Source organism: Belonocnema kinseyi, chromosome 6 (genome assembly GCF_010883055.1).
Source record: "Belonocnema kinseyi isolate 2016_QV_RU_SX_M_011 chromosome 6, B_treatae_v1, whole genome shotgun sequence".
NCBI lineage: Eukaryota > Metazoa > Arthropoda > Insecta > Hymenoptera > Cynipidae > Belonocnema > Belonocnema kinseyi.
In genome coordinates this window covers 121,887,031-121,912,786 of record NC_046662.1, presented here as the reverse complement: position 1 = coordinate 121,912,786, position 25,756 = coordinate 121,887,031, and the positions used below count along the sequence as shown (strand labels likewise).

The 25,756-nt window shown below is 35.6% G+C and overlaps 1 protein-coding gene across 4 annotated transcripts in view; it reads right to left on the bottom strand.

Annotated features, from left to right (window-relative positions):
* The window catches only part of LOC117175668 (protein FAM214A), a 197,541-nt gene that overhangs the window by 80,753 nt on the left and 91,032 nt on the right, over positions 1-25,756 (bottom strand). For all 4 annotated transcript variants that reach the window (XM_033365393.1, XM_033365394.1, XM_033365395.1 and 1 more), the window contains exons 3-4: positions 25,011-25,225; positions 23,038-23,260 (exon numbers count right to left, since the gene is read on the bottom strand). In XM_033365393.1, coding sequence (XP_033221284.1) covers positions 23,038-23,260; positions 25,011-25,225 — 438 coding nt within the window. The remainder of the gene's footprint in view (positions 1-23,037; positions 23,261-25,010; positions 25,226-25,756) is intronic.

The following is a 25,756-nucleotide window of genomic DNA, read 5'->3' as shown; positions in this document are numbered from 1 at the left end:
CATCACCCATGCTTCTGCCATTTTGCCTCACTTTCATGCAACAATACCTCCATGTTTATCCCACTACTTTCAACATCCTCCCGCTCCTCCACCCAGTGCTTCACTTTTACATCCCCCTTCCCACACAATTCACACATCCTCTTCTTCCTAGACCGTTCGCTCTGAAATACCTTTACCTTTCGACCTTTATCTTCCCACCCCCTATACTGTTCTTCTTCCCCACTAACACTCCCTAACCAGCTTACTTCCCCTCTCTTCCCAAAATTTCTTCTCATATTTACACGCTCGACTTCCTGGTATATTCTCTTCCTCTTCATCATCTCCTTTAAAGCCTCCTCGCTCTTTGCTAGCAGCTCTATATTTGCCACCTACATAAATTCTTAACTTCCCTATCTGTTTCTCTGTCTTCTCGTCATTCAACCCCGACATCTCTGCCTCCATCATTTTTCTACTCCCATTATCTCTCTTTCATGAATTTGAGCCCTGAAAAAATTCTGTAAAAAATTCCCTCCATTCCTCACTCCCTATCTTCTCGCTTATCATGTCAGACAACTCAGCGGCGCCACTAACGAAAAACAAAATGTCATATAATGCATTTTTTTTGCTATTTTTTACTAAAAAAATTTTTTTTTTGCTTTATAAGTTTTCGAGATAACAAGGCGGCGCTAGTTTGCCGGCAACTCAGCGGTGCTCTCTACAAAAATCATTCAAAAATCAATAAATTAAACAAAATGACTAGGTTAGATTTTTTTGCTATTTTTTTGCTTCACAATGAGCTATGAATCGATTTTGTAAAGTCAACCCTTATTTAAAAAAACTACCATCTGTAATGCATTTGTATCCGAATACAAAACTGAAGACTAAAGTCAGAAATTGTATACATTAACTGATGGCACTTTTTTCCTCCTGATTTTTGTGCTCTCTCATTATTCTCCAATGTCATATACAATGCTCAAAATACACTTAGAAAAACATTAACAATGCTTTTGTAAAATTAACTCTTATATGAAAAAACAATATCCTGTAATGAAAACAGGTATTGAAAAAAGTTGGTATCTACAGAGATGGAATTTAAATATAAAATAATAACATGGTACTTTTAAGCGTAATTATTTCTCACTCCTACTCGTTACAAAAATGACCGCCGCAATGTATATCATTTTTTAGTCTATGTGTGTATATTCAAACAATATAATTTACCTTTTTCGATGCACCTTTTAATGCTTTTAATTAACTTCCAGCGCGACCCATTTTCAAAAAACCACCCCCTTGCGAAAAATAAAATCTGCAAAAGACAAAATTCAGCAGATTTTGTGCTTATTTTGGGCTCTCGAATGGACCAAATAAAAGATCAGAAAAACCACCGCTATTTACAAAAACACCAAACCACTAGTAAAATTTTAAACCTCGATATTGGCAATTTTAAAGAGCCCAAAAATTAGAGACTCCATCGATAGTGGAAAATTCCTTAAAAGATTAATTTTTTACAATTTCATATCTACGAGGTAGAGAGGGATTGATTTTAGACGTTAAGGGTTGGAGCCCAAAAATCGAAGGGGGTATTTTCGAGAAGCCCAAAAATCAGAGACTCCATTGACACTGGAAAATACTTTGAAAAGATTTTTTTTGCAAAGTTATATCTACGTGGTAGAGAGGGGTTGATTTTAGACGTTAAGGGTTGGATCCCAAAGATCAGAGCGGCTGTTTTCAAGGAGCCCTAAATTCAGAGGCTCCATTGACACTGGAAAATGCTCAAAAAGATTATTTTTTGACAAAGTTATATCTACGTGGTAGAGAGGGCTTGATTTTAGACGTGAAGGGTTGGAGCCAAAAAATTGGAGTCGGTATTTTCAAGAAGCCCAAAAATCAGATACTCCATTGACACTGGAAAATTATCAAAAGGATTATTTTTTTACAATTTCATATCTACGTGGTTGAGAGGCGTTGATTTTAGACGTTAAGGGTTAGGGCCAAAAAATCGGAAAGAGTATTTTTGAGGAGCCTAAAATTCAGAACCTCCATCGTCACTGAAAAATTCTGAAAAGGATTATTTTTTGACAAAGTTATATCTACCTGGTAGAGAGTGGTGTTGATTTTAGATGTTAAGGGTTGGAGCCAAACGATTCTAGAGATGTTTTGACTTTGTCAAAAAATAATCTGTTTTAGAATTTCCCAGTGTCAATCGAGTCTCTGAATTTTAGGCTCCTCAAAAATACCCTTTTCGATTTTTGGCTCCAACCCTTAACGTCTAAAATCAACACCTCTCTACCACGTAGATATAACTTTGTCAAAAAATAATCTTTTTTAGAATTTTTCAGTGACAGTGGAGCCTTTGAATTTTAAGCTCCTCAAAAATACCCTTTTCGATTATTGGCTCCAACCCTTAACGTCTAAAATCAACCCCTATCCACCACGTAGATATGAAATTGTAAAAAAAATAATCCTTTTGAGAATTTTCCAGTGTCAATGGAGTATCTGATTTTTGGGCTCCTCGAAAATACCGACTCTAATTTTTGACTCCAACCCTTCACGTCTAAAACCAACCCCTCTCTACCACGTAGATATGCAATTGTAAAAAAATAGTACTTTAAAAATTTTTCTAGTGTCAATGGAGTATCATATTTTTGAGCAGCTAGAAGATTCCAATTTTTTGGCTCCAACCCTTAACGTCTAAAATCAACACCTCTCTACCACGTAGATATAACTTTGTCAAAAAATAATATTTTTTAGAATTTTTCAGGGACTATATTTTACAGATAATTACGAGAAAAAACAACTTCCTTCCTATTATAAAAGCCCACACTGTGCATTATATATATATATATTTTTTTTTTATAAAATTAAGAAATAATATCGGATGAAATTTTAATGTTAAAATTAACTTTATAAACGAACATTCCATGATATTGCGTCTTTGCTAATGCAATTGATTAATAACAAATAACTTCACAATTCAGTAAATTTTCTATCCCCTACACATCCATGTGCATCAAGTGCAAGCGATGCGGGGTATTTCATTTTTTTTAACGAAAGTTAAACAGGAAAATTTGAGAACATCTAATCATAACAATTTTAATTAAAAAATTATTGGGTTCGGAAAATTTCTAAGTCCAAATTTAATAAATAAATTTCTACCAGAATTAAACATTGTGAACTATGAATAGTTGTTCCATAATTTAATGAGTATAATGTAAAAGCTTATTGCATATAGCTTTTTCCAGTAGCAATGTAGAAAACACCCCATAAAAAAATCCCAATAAATTACCAATTTTCCAGGTATTCTGGTTCAAGCATTAAAAAACAAAAATTATTATTCACACAGACTTTATTAATTTATTCTTATTCATTTTTTTTCAGGTTTAATTTGAAGCGATTGTTATTATTAATTTAAAAAGAAAGTATATTTTTCGAAATAATCTACCTCATATTTTACTACAGAATATATTAATACTTGCTCTGCTCAAATAGGAAAATGTCATGTTAAAATAATATAACTTATTATTACTGTGTTATAATACACAAATTGTCGACAATATCTTTCCATTATAACCTATTTTAATCATTTTTCCAGCAAAAAGGTTCTCCGTGTAGGCGAAATCAGAAGCATATAAACATATTGGGTCAAATAAGACACTGAATTTGCTCTCAAAACATCTGATTTTTGCTGTTATTCTTTTCAGAAATAATAGGCATTATGATTTAAAATTTCTGGGAAAAATAAAGTAAAGTAAACATGAATCCTGTTATTCTATGGTATCTTAGAACCGAAATAAAATTATTGAAAATAATCGATAATATTTCAAACTTAAAGTTTGTCGTGAAGCTTATTTATTAAATTTGAATGTACTAACACATATGTATATACAATTAATTATCAAAAATAGGTAATATTGAATTTTAAATCATAATTTTGATTTAGGGAGGCATGATTCGCGTTCATGGGTCGAGATCATACGCTCTTATCTTGCTTGTCGAAACCTCTTTGAGTCGTTTTGAGCAGAATTTTCGAAAAAGGGAAAGATTTAAATGAGTTGCAATGGTCAAAACTTACAAAAAATAAAACTGACATTCGCGGTTAGAAGAACTGTAAAATCTGTTGTACAAAGAAATTCTAGTGTCCGAGCACCTGCAGTTAAGTTCGTTTATAAATTTTATTCTTTGAGTTTTTTTCGACATATTTGGTACGTTTTGGTAGATATGGGATGCGGGATTTGATTGAACATACCACCATAAATTCGACTTGTATCCTCGCTTATTTATTATTAACTTCTGATGTCTCTCTCTCTCTCTCTCTTTCGATCCGATCTCTCCTAATTGCCGGTGCTCGCGTTAACGATGTTATTCCGCGGTGTCACATTGCGTGACATATTTAAAATTATCTCTTTTAAATTTGCGAATAAAATCTTCATTTTTATGCAGGAAAAAACTATATTTTTTTAGGTGTATATTTTATCAAAACAGTTTATAAATTATTCAAATTTGAAAAATTAAATTATATAAGGAACCATTTAATTAAAATGAACATTAATTGTATTTCTACTCGTAAATATTTATAAACTTCTTGCCCTAAGTAATAAGACTTAATTATATCACACTAAATTATTATAAATTATTATAATAATTATTATTATTATAAAAATCATTATGATTATAAATGTTGATGCATGAAAAGAAAAAACGTTATGATCAGAAATTCTTAAATAAAGTAATTCTGACAATTTTTGTAAAAAACATCATAAAGCTGGGAAAAGGATAGACTGTAACATAAATTTTTCTTTCCCTTTTCAAGCTCGAAAAATTACCAATTCAAATACAAAATTGGATTTATCTGATTTGTCATTGTATCATAAAAATTGTTGATATCATTTTGTAATTTTTTGTGTTCGTACATTTATATTATTCAATTAATCAAAATGAAAACTTTCGTTTATCTATTATTAAAAAAATTACTGATTCCTCCTCTCTGAAGAAGCAAATACATTTACTGACGGGAAGCAAAGAACTCGTGAAATGAGCACCATATAATTATGAACACAAACTAAATGGCAACACTCGAGATCGAATTTACAGCTACTTAAAATATTTTTGTGACTAGAAGTCACCCGAAAGGGCCAACATTTCCAATTTTTTTTTATCTAATCTGTTCATAAAAATTTTAATTGGTATATTTTACTACTGTTAATTTTTTAACCAGTTTCAAGATTAAATGCAATGCCTATATTAATGCGAAGCGATTTTTGCAAAGTTTTTTTGCCGATATTAACACAATTTGCCATTTTGTTTATAAATTTGGCTTATAACAATTAAATGAATCAATAAGCAAATTATGTGTATTCTGCGAGTCTCCTATGCATCGATTTAAGACGACATAATGTTTAGGTAAGCTGTAATTTATGCGTACAAAACTGTTTAGTATTAAATGTATCTTTTTCCATACGCTCAGTGAAAACTTTTTAAATAAACAAATGTAGACGACGAAAGTTCAGAGATAGAGGCTTTTTAGAATTTATTGCACTTACATTAAAAAACAAAAAATAAAAATCATATTTTTATAGATTTAAATAAGTATTTTATTGACGCAGCTTAAGAAACCCTTCCCTGAGGGTGCTTGCCGACGTTTTCTTACCTAGATTTCTTTTTAATTTGTTAAAAAACAATAAGAACAAAAATTCAGAGAAAAATAATTTTTCTAGATAAATGAACAATTTTCGTATGTTTTAAATTAATTTAGGACAATAATCTTTTCTCTTTCAAACTATACCATCAGTAGTAATATTAAAATTCTTAAAATTATAATTATTGATCCGTTCTCTTGAAAAACCACAACGAAAACCAGCTAGTGTGCCTTTGGTAGTTTTTTCTACTCGTTTTTATCACCTGTGGCATTCTAAACATAATTTTGTTGAACTTTAGAGCAATTTATTTATTTTAAGAATGTATTATTAATTCTAAAATTCGTTCCGCGGTCTGAGTCGAAGCTTGCCACCCTAAATCCTTTGGACCACAGTGGTCTAGAATCTCAAGTCTTAACAAAACTAAACAAATAAACTTTTTAAAATATAAAGCAATATAGCTATAAGTTTGTCATTAGGACAATCACGGGATTTCATTGGGAGTGGGTGTCATTCTACATAATTGCATTCACTCGGGAGAAATCACGGTAACTTTTCAGCCGTAACCACCTCTCACGATAGTGAGACGTGGTAGTTACGGTTTACGATGGAATCAATACGATGATCCGGCAAAATTCTCGAGCACCTTGAAGAGGCAGAGCGACCCAAGGATGACCGCCTTCTGTATATTCCCCGCAAATGTCTTAGCATTTTGTTAACACGCAGGGATGTTTTTCAGGCTATTAACCAGTGAAAACTTTTGAAGCTATTCGCCAGCGAAAGCTTGGTACCACCAAGAGTACTGATGGTCAGGCTATTGACCAGTGGAAGCTTGTTACCTCAAAAAGTACCGATGGTCAGGATGACTAGCTTAACAAAATGTTCCGGATAGATCCGTGGCAACTCCCTCATAAGGTCCTTATATCTCTCATTCTGTCCATTCTCCTTGGCTGCGATGTTCTTGTCGGCAGATGCCGAAAATTCAATAACGAAAATGGTTAGTTTTTCGAAGTCAATAAAAACCATGTGAAGCTTCGAGTGGGCGACAGAAAGAATTGTTAAGAATATGAAGTTCCAGTATGTGAGGCATTTCTCATTTTCGACAATTGGCTCAATTTACCTAGGAGCGCTTAGGGGAGCGGTATCACGACTAATGCCGTAAGAGTGACAGAGATGGCCATACAGCACTCTTAGTGCCGCATTGTGCCTTTTGTAACGTGGTAATAATTTTAAATACCACGAGCTGCTCTTGGCCGGTAAGAATAGAATCCTTCGAGAGAAAAATGGAAAATTTATTCATAATTTTAACGGAACTTAAACAGATGCTTGACAAGCAGGGCGAAATTCTTGTAGAATCTTTTACAAGCACCAGTATTTCTGTGTTTGTTTAGGATAGGTTTCGCCGCACAGGTTCCAATATTCACTTCGCACGATGACATCACTTCGCTAGGGTTAACAACCTACCCCATTCTGACAAATTTGTATTTATTTGCCCTGACTAAGAAGATTCATTTTCTAACAATGCAATCTTACTACTTTCAATTATATCACTTGAGTTCTTTTAATTCTGCGAACAGATCGCTCTACTCAGTAACTTCTCCTTTCATAAAATTTATAACCTTCAAAACTTTTATATGCTTTTACTTGTATTGCAGTGTAAAAACTGTGAGATTGAATAAAATATGTCACTCAATCCACTACAGTCGCCGAGGGCACTGAACTCATACTATCACTTAAATCTAAGTCTCTAAGAGCATACGGATCAAAATTTTCGATTTTTTTTCAATTTTATCATATATTGGGTCTTGAGATCTCCCAAAAATTTTCCAAACATTCACTCTGCATTTCGAAAAAACAATTTTTAAAAACTCCGGCCACACATGCAAACTATAGGTTCACAAGATGAAAAAACCATACCTTTAAATGCATTGTTCATTTTTGGCTAACTTTTGTTTGCGGTTACAGTAATTTGGAGCCGGGAGGTGTACCACTACACTTTGGATATAAGTCGTTCTCGCATAAGTGGGATAACTATATAGTACAATAGGGAATGTCTTAACTCAAAATAAATCGACGATATGCAACAGTTGAAATGACACCGACTTAATACGTCAAAATGAAACCCTCCACGTCCAACTTCAATACGAGTAATTTGAAGAACGCAAACGTTAGCTCATGCGACATCAACTGATCGTTCACATTTCTGTTGAAAATTTGGATCTTTTCGGAGAAACTTTCTCCTGTACTTTCTTGATCGAGCCCTTGAGGAGTAAATACTCGAGATGCATAATGTTTAATGCAGTTTTCTGTTAATGAATTTGAATTGCTGATATTGAAGTTAAGGCAAAGTTTTTCACCGCCTACCCTACTGTTTTGTACAGAAACGCTCCTTTGCCTACTTATTCGTGTTTTTTTATCATTTTAAGAAAAGGGTATCGTCCATTTTCGATTATATGTGCCGGAAAATCGCGGAATAGATGACTTAAGGTGCATGCTTTTATCCGGGTGCGTAAAACTTCGTGACCCCATATCGAGAGATCTGAGCTCGTCTTTTGTTAATGGAACCACCCCAACTTAAAAAATTACTAGCGGGACGGCAAGCTAGTTCGTTGCAGATACTTTGTTCCTCGCCGACAGTTCGGAAGACCAAATCTGTCGGATGAGACGTTTGTATCTGCTTCAGAGAGTATCCTTTACACATGTCACATCCTGAATGCGACTCTGTGGCACGCCCAGGTATGTATAAGTCTCTCCAGCGCAAAGGTATCGTATAGCGCTTCTATCAACAAGCTCAGGATCTTCGGGGATGAGTCAATAATTAGTGGATCATTGAAGGTCCAACAGAGTCGGGAAAGCAATGCAACAGCAATACAAAGAAATAAGTACAAAGGTACACGGCCTTGGGACCTCTAGGTCATTTAGGTAAGCTTTTACTGAGTAACAAAGGTGCTAAATGCAAATTTAAGTGAAAACTTGTGTTTCAATATTCTCAAGATGACTCGGTGAAAGCTGCAGGCGTCCTAGGAAGGTAAATTAGATTCTGTTAACAATTAATAAATTTCGATCGATTTTGTCGAGTTCAGATTGTCACGTCTTTAAAGTAAAACTAAATTTAATCTATCATTTGGGTCGCAACATATCCTAGCCCCTTTGAACAATCACGCTCAAAATACAATGCATTGTTCACTTTAATTCAAAGTGATATATGGGTAGGAGTACACATACGCTGAAACACAAGTCAATAAGCATAATACGAGTACAGATTTACACAGAAAATTCTTTAACAAGATTGAAAATATAAAATCAAACATATATCAATTTATGCAGCAATACAGTTGTGGATAAAATATATATCATTTGATGCAGATAGCCGAATTTTTTATACAGATGAATATTCAACTAGGCACTGCCACTTGTCTTTAGTGACAAGGGCAAGATCTTCTCTATACTTCGCTTATATTGTCCTCAATTGGTTATTACATAACCACTTGGATAATATTGTCACTTTCAGCGTGCACAGCAACAATTTCTACCAAGCATCTGTCCGTGGAGATACTCCTTGCACCAGCGTGTCCAAAAATGCTGATGCATTTGTTGATCGTGCAAGAGCGTTTACCTTATTCTTTCGTTATGATTATGAGATAAAGAAAGCTCTTGAATTTCCTCGATTTCGTTTCTAGCATCCACGAATATTGGTGCCATCATCAGAAAAAAGATCTAAATTATGCCTCTTCTACCAAAAAATCTATGCAAGACAGCTAAAACTGCCTCATTTGTAAGGTCACTGACAAGTTCAATGCGAACAGCTTTAGTGGCAAAGCAAAAAAAAATTGCGGCATAAATTTTGATTTTGTTTCAATTACGACATCGCTTTTCTTTAATAGAGAAGGGACCCCAGTAGTGAGCCCCATAAACAAAAAACGCGCGTTCAAGAGAGAAGCGGCCTTTAGGAAGATTGCCCATCACATACTGCAGAGTAGCAGGCTTCTCGCGAGCACAGATAACGCATTTGTATACTGCCCTTTTTACTGCGTTTCAACCGTTATGTATCCGTGCCTTCGTGCATCAATTTACATGTTCTTCTCTGATTAGAACTTCGATAAAGTGATGATGCTGTGGCAATAAAGCTGAATATTTTTGTGAGAACTGAAGATTTGCTTTATCAAGTCTGCCTCCTTCTCGCAAAATTACTTCAGTCTATCAAGGGAACCAATTTCGTAAGTTTTCCTTCTAGTGAAGCTTTTTGTTTCATTAATTTTGTTTCGTTAGGAAAGCCTTTTCTTTGAACTAATTCAATTATCGTTATCTCGATAATAGAAAAAAAGAATTAAACTCAATCGGGATGCAAAATGAACTGGTAGACTTCCTTCTAAAGTTTCAAAAGAATAAATATATTGATGAAAAGAGCAAAAGTCAATTATTACAAGTTCAGTCGTGCCCGTTCGACAAACGCTCCACGCTCAACACACACACACACACACCTCTCTTCCTCCCTCTTACACTCCTACACCGTCACCAGAGGGCACATCCAACGTAATTTCGTACATAAAAAATACATGAAGGCTAATTAACCACATTGAAATTTAAAAAAAAGCTTCTGACATTCGGCCAGTGTTGACTATTCTTTCGTATAGACGTCACGTTGTAACTCTGCTTCACATGTTACGGTTTCATTATCAGAGTCATCTTCGGCGGCGTTATCTTCTTCGTAGTCGTCGTCCTCAAGAGCTGTTTTCCAGACCTTTAACTGGCTGACGTGAGCCGTGCTGGCATATTTACGACCCTGTTTATCTATGTGAAGGTTCATAACTCCATAAGTGTCATTCGGGTAAATACAGTAGACTGTTTTAGCCCAGTTATCTCCAATTCCTTTGTCCACTGAATGTTTTCAACTTCCAGATTCAAAGATGGTATTTGAAACTCCTCTGTTGAGTTCTTTACCGAGATTAAATTCATGGAATGCTGAGGTAAGAATTTACATTCAACAAATTTCACTTTTGGTTCCTTAATGTCGCTTAGCAAAATTTCGTCGATGCACCGGTGAGCATGTCGTCGGCTTAGAAATCAGTTTTTAAAATTAGGGCTGTTCTTGGAATGAAGTTAGCTTCGTTATTTGCCAATTGATGTAAAGACCGAATTGCTACGAAAGGAGAGGATAAAGTGCCAAATGTCACATTATTTAATGCAAAAGTCTCGACTGGGTGCGAAGGATCTTCGATCCATAGGATTTTTTGAAATTTTCGATTATCGGGATGCACCATGGTTTGTAAATACATTTTCCTGGTATCAGCTATCAAAACATAGGCATGTGAATGAAAGCGAACGAGTAAAGAAAAGAGGTTTTCTTGTAAAGTGGGACCCACCATGAGGAAGTCGTTTAGTGACAGTCCTGCGGCTGATTTCGACGAGCCGTCAAAGACAAGACACAAATCTATCGTTAAATTAGAAACTTTTATGACTGTATGATTTTCAATATAAGGTTCCTTGATTTCCGGTTATTCCAATAGGACCGCTCAAGTACGTAGAGTCGTTTTAAAGCACTTGCATGCGATCCTGCTAGGTCATTTACGTTTTCTTTTAAAGGAAGCCTCCATCGTATTTTCCGGTTTCTACATCTCACGTAGTATTTTTTATAGTGATTTTTGTATTCGCTTTCTTCTACTGTCAGAATTTGTCTTTCCGGGCAATTTTCGATTGTCCAGAATTTTTCTGAATGTTCGATTAAGGACCTTGTTAGCCAATGATGAGACATTTGCATACCTGTCATTGGCAATGTAATTTTACCAGCCACAACCCACCCGAAAACAGCGTTCTGTAGAATGATGTTTTCATTGGGAACTTTATTTGGCTCTGTTTTAAAACTTGCAGGAAATATTCAGCGCCGCTTATTCCGTCGACTGGACCTGATATTTGCAATGAAAAATCAGCTACTTTAATACAGCGTTGGACAATTGAGCTCGATTTTTTTATGGGCACTGAAGGTCAAAGCTCGTTAACTACCTTCGCTATCAGGAATTGAAGGTTTAAGAAAAAGTTGCTAAAACATGATTTGATGACAGTGTTTATCTTGTACTTTATACATGATGGCAGAGTTTATGGCACCGAGCGCAACGTTATTTAAAATTTTTTGGGCCCTAATTTAGCTACCATACATTATATTAAAAAGAGGGGCTGCGAGCATGAGTCAAGAAGGACTCTGCGTTCTTAGTAAGTTTTCCTTTGATCCATTATATTAAAAATGGCAGTCGTCAGCATTTTTTAATTTTGATGAGTATTTATCCGAATAAAATGTATTCACTTGAGTCGAGTAAGTCGTTTTTTTTATTAATTCTATATGTAGTAGGGAATAATGCCGTTTGTTGTACGTTTTGCAATGGCTCCATTTGCAGCCTTCTACACGGCGATTCGATTTAAAAAAATTAAAGTACAAATTTGATTTTTTACGATATTTATGTCTTCAGAAATGTTCGCGTTCACGAGCTTCTCACAATATTTCGTGAAATGAGAGCCCTTGCACAAATAACAAAATGCCTTAATTTGAGTCGCGTATGACGAAGTAGCATTATTTTCGCTATTAAAGTGTGTTCGACGATTCGACGTGCGAGTACTCGAAGTGTCCTTTAAACTATTTCTACCCGATTGAGCCGACCTGTCGTTTTTATTGGTTTTATGCGTTTCGAACTCTTTTCTGCGATAATGAAAAAGTCTAAAAGCTCACTCATTGTTAGAGGAGAATTATCATGAATTTCTTCTTTCCATTTGATATATGATTGATGATCAAGTTTAGCAACGACAATCTAAACAGGAAATGTTTCTAAGAAACGCGTATTTCTTCGTGTCCTCGATAGTGTTTGGTCGCCTTGTCGAAAACTTCGCCTGGAGCAGTGGCTCACGGGATCATCGTAATACTTTTCTAGAATTGACCAAGCTACTTGGTAATTCGCATCTTTAGTATCTAGGGATCCCACCGCTTCTGCTATCTTACCAAGCAGACATGATCGCCAATGCATTAGTTTATCCCAGTCAGTAAATCTATAATTATTGTGACTACCGATTTAAAGGTGTCACAAAAACGTGACCATTTCTCGTTTGAGCCTTCGATTTTCGGTAGAACTGCTTCCGGTATTATGTATTTCAAATCATTTAAAAAAAAAAAAAAACATTTTATAGAGCTGATGATTGAGAACACGCGGTCGCAATCGTTTGATTCGTATCAACACGATTATTACTTTAAGGAACTAAATTAATTGGATCAGTTTCAATAGACAAATTTGCTGAACCCACGGATTGCACCGACATGAAAGCTATTTTATTACCGTTAATATGTGCCTTTGGTTTAGCAAGTGTGAAACAAGTTCTTCTTCAAAGTTCTCTCTGTTTCAGCTGTTCAGAAAAAACTTCGTCTGTAACTATAGATTCTATTTCCGTTAGAATTTCATCGAATTTATCGCGCAATCCCTTTATTGCTTCACAATTTTCTATTAGTTCGCCTCTAATCTGTTCATCAAGGGAACTGTTTAAATATCTTTCAGCTTCTGGATTCATTTGACTAATGTAAGACTACATTTCACGACCAAGATAGAATAATTCAAACAGGTGACATTATGAGAGATTAAGAAATTAATGATAGAATTGTTAAATCAATTGAATAACAAGGCAGATGACGGTTGCTCCCAATAGGACCATGCGGTGGTTATTAAACCTCTTTTTTAAATTATATGTATAAATACATGCATACACACACATATATGTATGTGTGTGTGATTTGATACGCTGCCTCTAAATCCGGGGCTAGAAATCCCAAAAAACTGCCCATAAAAACCGAAAATTCACTTTCTGTTGGAAATTTTGTTTTCTGCTGTATTCTTTTTAAAGCACATTTATGGTCTGTATCTTCAACTAGGAAGTAAAAGTGCCCTGGTTACAAATCCACGCTGTCAGAGTCTCTGCGTTCATGTCGTCATAGTTCGTAGAAATCGAAGGAGCTTATCTTAAAACTTTAAATTTATTTACAAAGATTGCTTTGGTATCGGGGTAGCAAATGAAGGTATGAAGTGGTACCTCACCGACGAAGGAGGTCATAATTTAATTATTCAATCAAAAATAAGGACCAAGAACCTATGGAGAGAAAATGAAAATTAATAAAAGGCTGCAAACAAGAAAGTGAAAGTAATAGTGGAGATGAATATGTAACAGCAGATAAAAATAAGAATACCGAAACTTTCAATCAGAAGGATTTAAATGATCGTGTTAGAGAATTGGGATTACCCAAAGATGCAGCCGAGTATCTATTATTATTTTATGTTTTTATTCAACTTTTACTCGGGTAAACCCGGTTATACATGCCCCGGACTAAGTCAAGTGACTAAAGAGATTAGAATGTTATAAGTTAATTCAACTAATTTAATACAATGCTTGAAACCTCCTGCGATGATGTTGTAGGTATACAATTACGAGCGGCCATCTGCCACTCCACGGGTTTTTAGTCGCTAACTTCCTGATGGTCAAGAAAGTTTTTTACAATGCGACAGGTGTTTAATAAAACCACCTTCTGAGCTCCTGCCAATACCCTACTGACTCCTAAATGTTCAAGATTTTCAGTGCATCTTGCGTGCACATTGCCTGTAGGCGAAATAATAATGAGATGAATAGATGCATGATTCACATTCCTCCATATGGTCTTACTGCTGATACTCTTCTTATTAACTATTTGCCGCCATACTTTTGTGCCTTAGCATACTTTTCTAACTTCTTTCACGTCCATGCATTTTTTCATGCACGCTCGTGTTTCTGTGGCTTTTTGTGTCTCTTCTAACTAGGGTCTCATTCACACATTCTAACCATTCTTTCCGCGGTCTGCCTCTGGGCACGCTGCCAATTACTTTACCCTGATACACTTGTTTCGTTAGTCGTTAATTTGTCATTGTCTCAACATGCCCGAACCATCTTAACCGATTTCTTTCCCATGTGTCTATTAGCGTCTCTTCTGCTCCACGTTCTTTGAGAATTATCTTGTTACTCAATTTGTCCATTAGAGTTTTCTCGCATATTATGCGCAAGAATCCCATGTCAATTTCGTTAATTTAACACTTATCTTTTTCTTCATAGGTCCAAGTCTCGCTATCGTATAGTAAAGTCGGTACAAATATAGAATTATGTATTGCCATTTTAGCTTTATTTTATATATTTTAACTTCTGATGAGGGACTCTGCTCTACCAATAACCATCTTCCCTTCGTTTATGAGTCTATCTAATTCCTGATCTATCTTCCTGTCCCTAGTAGATAAGCTACCAAGGTATACGAACTTATGAAGTTGTTCAATTCTCTCATCATTTAATAAAATATTGCACAGTGTTTTCTCACTCTTTCCTTCGAACACCATAGTTTTTTTTTATTTGCGTTAATTTTGAGGCCCATGCTCTTTATGCTTGCATTTAGTTTATTCAACATTCTTTGTAAGTCTTCGATTCACTCTGCCATAACAACCTTATCGTCTGCGAACACTAACCCACGTACCCTTACTGTTTCGAGATCCACACCCTCTTCGTCGAAGAGAGCCATTCTTAAACACTTGTTCATAAATAACCGTAAAAACATAACGCATCCTTGTCTAACTCCTTGAATAATATCGAAACAGTCACTCAGTTTCCCATTCACTCTTACACTTGCTTTGCTACCTGTATATATTGTTTTTATAGCTTGAAGGATTCATCCATTGACTCGATACTCTTTCAGGACTTCCCAAAGTTTACTTCTATCTACCTTATCAAAAGCTTTTTCTAGGCCAACAAATGCACGGAAAACTTTTTTTCCTACTCTCAAACTTTTTTCTGTTATTTGCCTTAAGCTAAATATTTGATCCGTACATGACCTTACTGGCATAAACCCACTTTGGACTTCCCAAATCTTTGCTTCTGTTATTTTCATTACCCTACGAATAAGTATTTTTGACTATATTTTACTTACTGTACTTAATAAGCTAATCCCTCTGTAATTATTGCAGTCGCTTTTATCTCCCTTTCTTTTTTATAGTGGTACGATAATCGCTTTTTTCCAATCGTTTGGGACGTCTCCCATCTCGAAACATAAATTTATCAATTCGCACAGTATATGTGGTATGTACTCGCCGCCGTGTTTAAGCATTTCAGCATTAATACCGTCTAACCCGGCAGCCTTACCGTTTTTCAATTTCTTCATTATATCCCCAACCTCAGTGACACAGACTTTTTCAATTGAGTGTTCTATCGCATCATGTTCAACATCGCAGTTGTGGTGTCCTATAGATTCATCTCCAAATTGTCTCCTAAAATAGTATCTGAAAGCCTCTAGTATTCAGTCTGCATCATATACCATCCCCCCCCCCCCACTATTTCTCATGTTGACAAATTATGTACTTTTGTTCCTATTTATTTTCTATAAAGCAGTTTTTTGCTTCCTTCAAAGTCGTTTTGTATTTTCATCTCTTCGTCTGCCCTAATTGTATCCTTACGTTCCTCAACTAATCGTTTGAGTATCCTGTTTTCGTGTCTATAATCATTTCTATGTTTATTTCTTTCCTCATTGCTAAAATCTGCGATGTTCAAAGTTCTCCTGTACGATTCTCTTTTTGCTTTTTGGGCAGCTTGAATTTCATCATTCCAACACGCATCACCAGACATTCTTCCTACAACTGCGGTACCACACATTTCGATCGTACATCTAACAATGATATCCCGTAACTTTGTCCAGGCGCCCTCTATATCTTTGTTTTTTATACGGTCCTCCCATGTTGCCCTATCTATGTTTTCGATTATCTTATTTTGGAAATCTATTCGCACATACGGTTTCTGTAGGTTCTCAATTTTTATTCGCGTTTGTTTTGTTTTCTTGGTTCTATTTTTTCTCCATCACCGACCTAAGTTAATTTTTGAGATCAGAAGGTAATGATCAGTATTGCATTCTGGACCCCTCACGACCCTTCTATCTATGACTCTCTTAGTCTTTCTTTCGCAATAACAAAGTCAATTATACTGCGGTTATCTCCTTTATACCTGGTGTACATGTGGATATTTTTATGCTGAAACCAAGTATTTGTAATAAACAGACCCCTTTCTAAGCATAGACTAATTTATCTCCGTTATTGTTTGTTCTTGGATCCCCCAAATTACCTAGTACTCGTTTTATATCCTGATTTTGGATGCCCATGTTCGCAAATATTTATTGTGTCATTTAAAGTGCTCCTTTACAATAATAAATAAAGGAAATGTATAAGAGCCATAACTTTTAATAGGTGTGTGGCAAGATCCTGATTTCAAATAATTTTTAGAATTTCTTTGTAAAGTGTAAGCTAATGTTGAAAAAATGTTGAGATTATTGCCCTTCAATATTTATAAAAGTTTATGCATTGAATGTGAATTTATTGCAATACAATAATATAGTGTATGAAATGTAATTGCCTCTTTTATTTCTTATTATAGGGGAGTTAGATAGTTCAATATAAAAGGCCTTAAAATTCTCTATTGAAATAAAGTTGTAAAGTTGATAATTTCGCTGAGTATTCTGTCTCAAAAACGGGTTATGCAAGTAATATCTTTCACGTTAAATTATGCATTCGTTTACTGCTAATATATTAATTAATTAAATTCCAAATTACTTTATTTTATTTGAAATTTAGTCGCCCTAAGCCAGCTTCCGAGATACTATGTATCTACAGCACTGGATACCTCTCATCGATTTCAGAAACCGGTCACCGCCGAAGCCGAGTAGAGAGACTCGTTGTAGAACTCAAACGTCTGTGGATTGAATCGAACTCCTCTCTGAACAGGCCTGCTTTAGATTATACGCACAACTACCACCTTTATGCCTTCAGCAGCGTTGCATTATATGGGGGTTCATGTGATCCCATCTGTTAATACCCGGCTGTCCTCTGGGTACGGCACCAAAGACATATATATATATATATACATATATATATATATATATACACATACATACATATATATACACACAAACACACATGAATACATACATACATATGCACAAACACACACACAACTTCTTTTGTTTATTGTAGGCCTAAATCTTAGAATGTATAATAAGAGAATAATACCCCCCTGTCCGCTCAAAATCTCATAGTTACTTGTAGTTTCTAGTTTAAAAATTTCCTTTTCCTTACAAAATTATAATAAATTGATATGAATTACTCATTTTTAAGTACATTTCCGGATTTCCTATGGTTTGCATAACGAAACACAATTTTAAGAAAGGACCTATTCCATTAGCCCACTAAACATAGCTACAAGAAACGTACGAGAATTTACAAATAGTGTTAAACAAACTAAAGTACTTAGAACTCAAATGAAAAGTTTGGGGAGATCTTAAGATTTAGACCATGATTCTTAGGCAACATACAGGATATACAAAACTCCCATGTTGTCTATGTATATGGGATAGTAGACCTAGAGAGAAACACTATACACAGAAAAAATAGCAAAAGAGTTCATAAATTCAGCCAGGGTTGAAAAACATCATAGGCGAACATTTAGGTGATCCATCAGATATTCTGCTTCTACCTCTCCACATCAAACTAGTGGTCTTTAAATCCGTACTATTTTTAACGACAAAACATGATTGATGAACTTGAAATTACATTTCCTACAGTCTCATATTGACAACATTCCGGAAAATTTCTGATATTACAGCGAAAAACAGAGTGAACCCTTTCACCAAGAAATCAAGGAAATTGAGCGTCGGTACCAAGGAAGGTGAGACGTTGATATGATGGCAGATTTTTGTTGGATGCTCAAAAAGGGAAACAAAGCCAAATTTACGGAAAGAAAAAAACCCCCTTCACAGATCGCTTGAACACAAAAGAGTTCGTTGTAAAAGGAAAAGGAGTAAATCAACCTCTTTGCCGAAATTCAGCTGATCCTTCCATGGCAATAAAATGACTGAAGACCAACTTATACACGGAAAGGATATCCTAGATTACAGAATTATTTTGCACAGTATAAAGATACTGGAACGTTCGTAAGCTATTCCGACTTTGGCTCTATAAAAATACATAGATTGGTGTGGCATTCATGTACAGTTAGTTTTCACAATTAAGGCCATGTGACGATCAAGTGCTGATCAAGTAAGCCCTAAGATCAATATTTTTTCAACCCATATTGAAAAATAAAAGTTTAAATAACGCGGACAATTTTAATAGATATTAAAGGATCGTTTGGGGCCTTACAAAGAGTTAGGGGAAGAAAAAAGTTTATTTATGAAAATAATGATTATCGACGGACACACTTAGACTTTACAGCAGAACTAGCAGAAGTTTGACTTCTAGCTTTCTCTGTCGGTAATCATGCAATCTGTTTCACCCACAGACCTGTAGAAGTTCAAAGTTGTCTACTCGCTGTGATAGTGCATGCTTTGACACAGCTAATACGTTTGTCAGACCAAATTGGTTTATTTGCATGTCAAGTGCAAACATTAATTTTTGCATTAATTGCGCATAATGTACGTGAGCGATTTTCCTTGTTTTTTCCCACTTTGATAAATATAAACCTCATAACTAGCTCATTGACAACTTTGAAAATTGTTTCGAGTGGTTTACAGCACGGTCGGTATTGCTCCAAAATAGTAATTAAATAAACTTTTTCACAATTCTAATTATTTAGGACCAGAGACACATTCCTGCATGCCTTCTATTTAGCGTGCCAAATTTTTAACACGATATCTCATTTCGTGTGGACGTAAGTTGGGAAAGAAAAGTACCGATCCAACTTCCACTTGTATTTTCTTCGAATTTTTTTTTTCAAAACTTCCAACAGAACAAAGCAGAGACATGGACTTTATTACCTCCTCTTTCATTTCCCAAACTTTCACAACGATACCTCATTTCGTTTAGACGTAAGTTGGGAAAGAAAAATTGAGAACCAGATTTGGTCACGTGACCTCTCGTTACATGGCCTTAAGCATAATGCTAATTCTGCTTAAAGTAGAATCGTTCATTTGTATGGGTTTTTAAGATTAAAAAAAGGGGGTGGGGGTGATGGAGCAGTTATGGCCCCAGATTTGGCTTCAGCGCATAAAATTACTTATGGATTATGCCTTGCAGTCAGTTTCAATCAGTTTCCGCATTTATACCTTATAATGATCCCCTTGACAAGGAATTTTTCGTTTTAAGGGTGTTTTTTTTAGCGATTCACAAAAATGATGGAGCGGGAACTGGTCACATATATATTAATTAAGTCACACCCCTGCCCTTTCAAATGTCGCGTGGAGGGAAGCACAAATTTTGCTAGCCACATAAATAATTTATGTCACACTCCAAATCCTTTCCCGTATCACATTGGAAGGGGGGCCCCTGTATCTGGCCACTTAAATAATTTAGGTCACAGCCCACCCCTTTCTACTGTCATGGAGGGGGAGGAGGGTTTTGTGACTGGTCAAAGTATTTAGATCACACCCTCAAGCCTTTTCAATTCCTCGCGAGGGGAGGGGGGGGGCGGAAAGGAACCCTGGTAACTGATCACGCCATCTCATGGCGGATAAGAAGGCATCCATGCATCCTGTGAAACAGAAGAGTAAAAGAAAGACGTATAAAGCGAAAAATCTAATTTTTCTCATAAAATAATATTTTTACAGGAAAGATTTCGCGGGTAGCTTAAATTTAAGCTCTTGGCATGTACAAATGTGATGACAAATATCAATAATATTGGGAACTTTGGAAAAAATTTGCTTCCTATTTACATTTAAAATATGAAAAATCATCAAATTGAGGAATATTTGGTTATACAGGGTATCCCAGAGTTAAGTGTCGGGACTTATATGGCTGTCTAAAAATAAAAAATAAAGTAAGTCAAGAATTCCTTTTCCAAAAATCAGTTGAATTTTTTGAGTTATAAAATATTTAAGCAGGACGAATCAGGAACGCGGTGTAAACAGTCGTGCGTATGTGAGCGCGGCTCCAACGCAATGTAGTGACCGCTGTTTTCCCGTCGTTAACCCCACCTCGGCGCTAGCTTCAATAATTCTACGTTGGATACCAGCTCACACAAGTACGCCTGTTTATACAGCGCTCCTGATTGGTTTAGACTAATTATAAGTTAAAAACTAAAACTTCAACTGAATTTTGGAAAACGAATTTTCAATTTATTTTATTTTTATTTCGGTACAGCCATATAAGTCCATATACTTGAGTTTAGGACACCCCCCCTCTCTCTCTCTCTCTCTGTGTGTGTAAATATATACAATACACTACCGCCGACCAAACCATTTTCAAATTTGACGCCGTACGAGATTACAAATCACAGCCAAACAGATAACTGCCACAACAGTCGTATGTTTTCACGCCCAAAGATAGTATAAACACTACGTAACACTTTTCAGGCGGCCGCACATTCTCATGCAATGCTGATTATAAATAAAATATCGTACATGACCGTTAAAACATGTCTAACATTACTCCAAGAGACGTTTTTCGTATTGTAAATGGTATAAATATGTATTTTGGTTGTAAGAATACATGAAAAATTTTGTTTACAATTTCATATCAGAACCTAAGTCAACTTAACCCTTGAACGACCAAGCCTAAAAATCGTCGAAAAAAACTTTCGAAAAATTCAGAAAAAATGTATGGTCATTTGCTGATCGATCAAGAAACTTTTTTTTTTAATTTGTATAATTATCTCGGTTTTTATTAAGTATATGATAACTTATAACCACTTTACGAGTTTCAGAATAGTTCATTTTGCAGAATTTTCTGCTTATTATATGAAAATCTAAGAAAATCGAAAATATTGAACGTGGTTCAGCTATAACAGTTTCCGTCAAAGCGTTAAGTGGTTATTCTGTAGAATTTCTCAATTGAGTATGTTTTACCGAAAGGGTAAGGGTGCAACCGTGCATGGAGCAACTGCGCATGAGCCCATCTGTGTACATCGATGACCAAAGGCACAAATTTTCACGTCGATGGCCACAGACACAACTGTGCACCGGGCCATCTGTGCAAGAATAAATTTCGTTTTGCACAATTGGGAGTCTTCTAAAAAGTCCATGTGCACACATGGTATATTTCCAACTGCGCACGTCGAAACTTAGACATGCACTGATGGGCCGCTGCACAGCTGTGGCTGTGGCCATCAACTGTAGAGTTCTTCCGTATATAGTTGCATGGTCTGGCACCATGACAGGCTAAACCACAATTCTTTCAAAATTCACTTTTTTGGATATTCTATTGACCCATCTATCCTATGTGTCGTGCTTTTTCAGAAAGTAAAAAATGTAAGTTTATGTTTTTAATAAAATAAAAAAGTTCCTCAAAGGGCTACCCCAACAGGTACTCGGTGAACATTAGCGGCTAAACCAGTACAAAGTCTTATGGAGATTCATTATTTTTTGTAAGTACCGCGAAGTTTTAAGAAGAGAATACTAGTCTGCAGTACCACTTGTCTGTTCTAAAGGTAGATATGTATACTGCGAATATGGTTTTGCACTTATTTGACGTTAAAAACTACATAAAAGAAACAGCTATTTGTTAACAAGTAATGTGCGCGTGTATTCCTCGATTTTTTTTTCGTTTGTACATAATTGAACATTGAAAATATCCACAAATGTTACCGAGTGTTTTCAAAGCAGTTTAAAAAAAATCATTCCCCTAAGTCGGTTTTTCATGTAGAAAAATGAGAAAAAGTGTTAATCGTATGTTAATTGTATCGCGAATGTAGGCGTGGCTTGAGAGTTAGCCCTTTATGATAACCGAATACCTAGTGGGATATCCCTCGGAAAACTTTGCCCACACTTGAAAGAATATTACACATATTGTTCTAAAACCTTGATTTTTTATAGATTATACTATTGTCACTAATGCGAAACGTAATTTAAGTACAGCCCCTTGTATTTTTAAGAAAGTGAAATATATCCTATACGAATTTCTTAGAATATTATCAGACGAATACACAAAAAGAGCTATCCATACGAAGAACGCACAGAACACAATTTAAGACTCTCCAACTTCACGTCCATCATCGGAACATGTTTGAAAGTGTCTAACTAATCGGACCTGTCTGTTCTTTTTAACTTTAAGTTCTGTTAAATGGTTTCTCAGTTTAAAAAAATAATCGGAAGAGTGCTCAGTCTCTCTGGTAAACTATATGGCATTTTCTATACCCTGGGATAGGGCTTACGCGCATAAGCTGCTAATTTTGGTCTCAGTTATCTCAACTTTGAAATATTCAACCAATTTCTAATTGCAGAGATCGTTAAATATCACTTTATCTTCATTCATAATTTCGAAACAATTCCTAGGTAATTTACTTTGAGAGCAGAGTAAAAATTAGGATGAAATACATCATATTTACTTCTGCTTTGTGCGTTTCATCATCGAATTCAAGATTTTTTAAAATAAGCTCAGTTTGATGGTGCATGTTATTTGGAATTAAACAAGCCAACCTTGATGGAATTTCCATCTCCACTGCCTGCCAAAGGAAAAGTATGCTCCACAGGGGTTTCTCGAAATTTTCTGAGGTGATCATCGTTGTATGGCACAACCCTCGTAGCAACGTAGACTGGGTTGGCACCATTACTCCGTGACCACCAAGCAGCCACTTGACTGAAGTGCAATCGAGAGCGAACCGCTTGGTACAGACCTTGTGAATTCATCGTTTCAGGGTGCCTGAAAAAGAACCAAGTTAACAAAAGCAGAATTTCTTTTGTAAGGTCAATTAAATATTTTATGTAACGCAGGTATCATTTACGTGCTTACCAGCGTCATTTCAGTTCTGAAAGTAGCAGTTTACATAACAGGTGGAGGGACAGCAAATATGCATGTACGGAGTGATGTGGAGTGTGATTATGAAGATAATCGGTCTCCATACATGCGCATTCGCTATTTTGCGTGGACGATTATGCACGCGTCAATCTAACTTAAATGTCCGACGTGATAAACTTGTAATTCATAACTTTGTTACATGAAACATCGTGTGCACCAAAAAGCAAACTTTTTTATCCTAGGTACACAATATAATATGTCCCGGAAGCTGGAATTACAAGATTGTCATATTGATATGGGGACTATGGCATAATTTAGTGCTAATTTATGTTGCAGAAAAGAGGTTTTGTGCCCAGTAATTTTCGTCAAAAAAATTTAGTAATGCTAGCTTCAGCTGAAGCCACAACTCCGGGTCGAGGAATTTAGTGCTGATGGAATGATAATATATTCTGCAAAAACTAAACTTTGTGCCTGGTAATTTTGACCAAAAACTTGTAGTAATGGCGGGTTCAGATGACTGGTCTATGAAACTCGGAAATTATTCATGATAACAAGGCTCATTTGTGCAAGAATTTAGTGCTAATTAAAAAGCTCTGAATTAGTGCTATGCAAAAAATCCGTGTACTTTTTTTTTACAAAAACATGTAATGCTGGCTTCAGGTGAATCTGGCATATGGAACTAAGAAACAATTATTGGTATCCAATTCTCCTTTGCGCAGAAAGTCACTTGAAACCACCATTGCTACTTTGTAAAAAAATGGCCCAAATTTTTCGCATAGCAAAAATCCGGAGCACTAAGCACTAAATTTCTGTACAAAAGAGAATTTGATATTACGAATAATTTCCGAGTTTCACATACCAGAGTCGCCCGAAGCCAACATTACTACACGTTTTTTGTAAAAAAAAAGTATCCTGATTTTTTGCATAGCACAAATCCAGAGCATCTAATTAGCACTAAGTTCCTGCACAAAGCAGCACAAAGCAGAACTTGATATCACTAATACTTTCCGAGTTTCATACACCAGTCATCTGAAGCCAGCATTACTACACATTTTTTGCAAAAAAAAATGCCCGAATTTTTTGCATAGCACAAATCCAGAGCACTTAAGTAGCATTAAGTTCTTGCACAAAACAGAACTTGATATCACTAATAGTTTCCGAGTTTCATATACCAGTTACCTGAAGCCATAATTACTACATGTTTTTAGTCAAAATTACTAGGCACAAAATTTAGTTTTTTTCAGAATATATTAGCACTTAATTAGGACTTGATTCCTGCGAAAAGGAGATTTGGATGCAAAATGACCGGGCACAACATTTTTTTCTGCAGCGTAAATTAGCATTAAATTATGGCATAGTGCCCATATCGATATGACAAAGTTTTAATTACAACTTCCGGGACCTAAATATAATATTATTTAATACCAGTATGGTTTTCTCGATTTTTGGTGTGTTTATTTGGAGAAGAAAAGTAGGCCTTTGTTAATGGGGAGGCACTTTAACTTTCTAGGTAAACTATCTACGCCTAATCTTGCAGATCCACACTTGGCCGTAAGAAGACTACTTTGCTTCCTTGGAGCACAATATACTATTATTAATTACAACATTGACATCAATTTTTTATTCACGTAATATAGGTGTATGTTCTGCTTACTTGCTTGAAATGTTGCCAATGCACCAATATTCCAGGAGGATTTCTGACGAACTTTGCCATGGCGATTTGGATGACACGAGGAATAATGGATCTTTACATGTAGTTTTCAAGAGCCCACATGGGCAGTCGCTGCAGAGTAAAACCTCCACGCATAAAAATGAACCAATTACTGTTCTATCTTCTATTTCATTAATTAATGTTTGATACCTTTCACACTGTAAAGACAAAAATAGATAACGTAATGAGAATTGTAAGTAAAAAAATGTTGTATTTGGTATATTTACATTTTTTAACTAAGCTGCAAATTAAAATTAAAATATTTAAATTTATAAAGGGTCACATGAAAACGTTAATAATATACAATTTCAAACCAATGTCTTTCAAAATTATGTGAAATAGAATTCAAAGCCTAACAGTAACACTTCTTTTACATTGAAGCAAAAGCCTCGTGCACCCTCGAACACGGAGCGACCCTTGTAAGGTCTCGATACCTCTCTTTCTTTTCATTCTCCTTGGCTATGATGTTCTTGTCAGCTGGTGCCGAAAATTTGAAAACGAACATGGTTCGCTTCTCGAAGTCAAGAAGAACCATGTCAGGCCACGAGTGAGCAACAGAAACAATTGTCGAGAATATCAAGTTCCACTATATGCAGCACTTCCCATTCTCGACAATTGACTCAATTTCCCTAGGAGCATTTAGAGGAGCGATATTAAGGTGAATGCCGTAGGAGTGACAGAGATGGTAA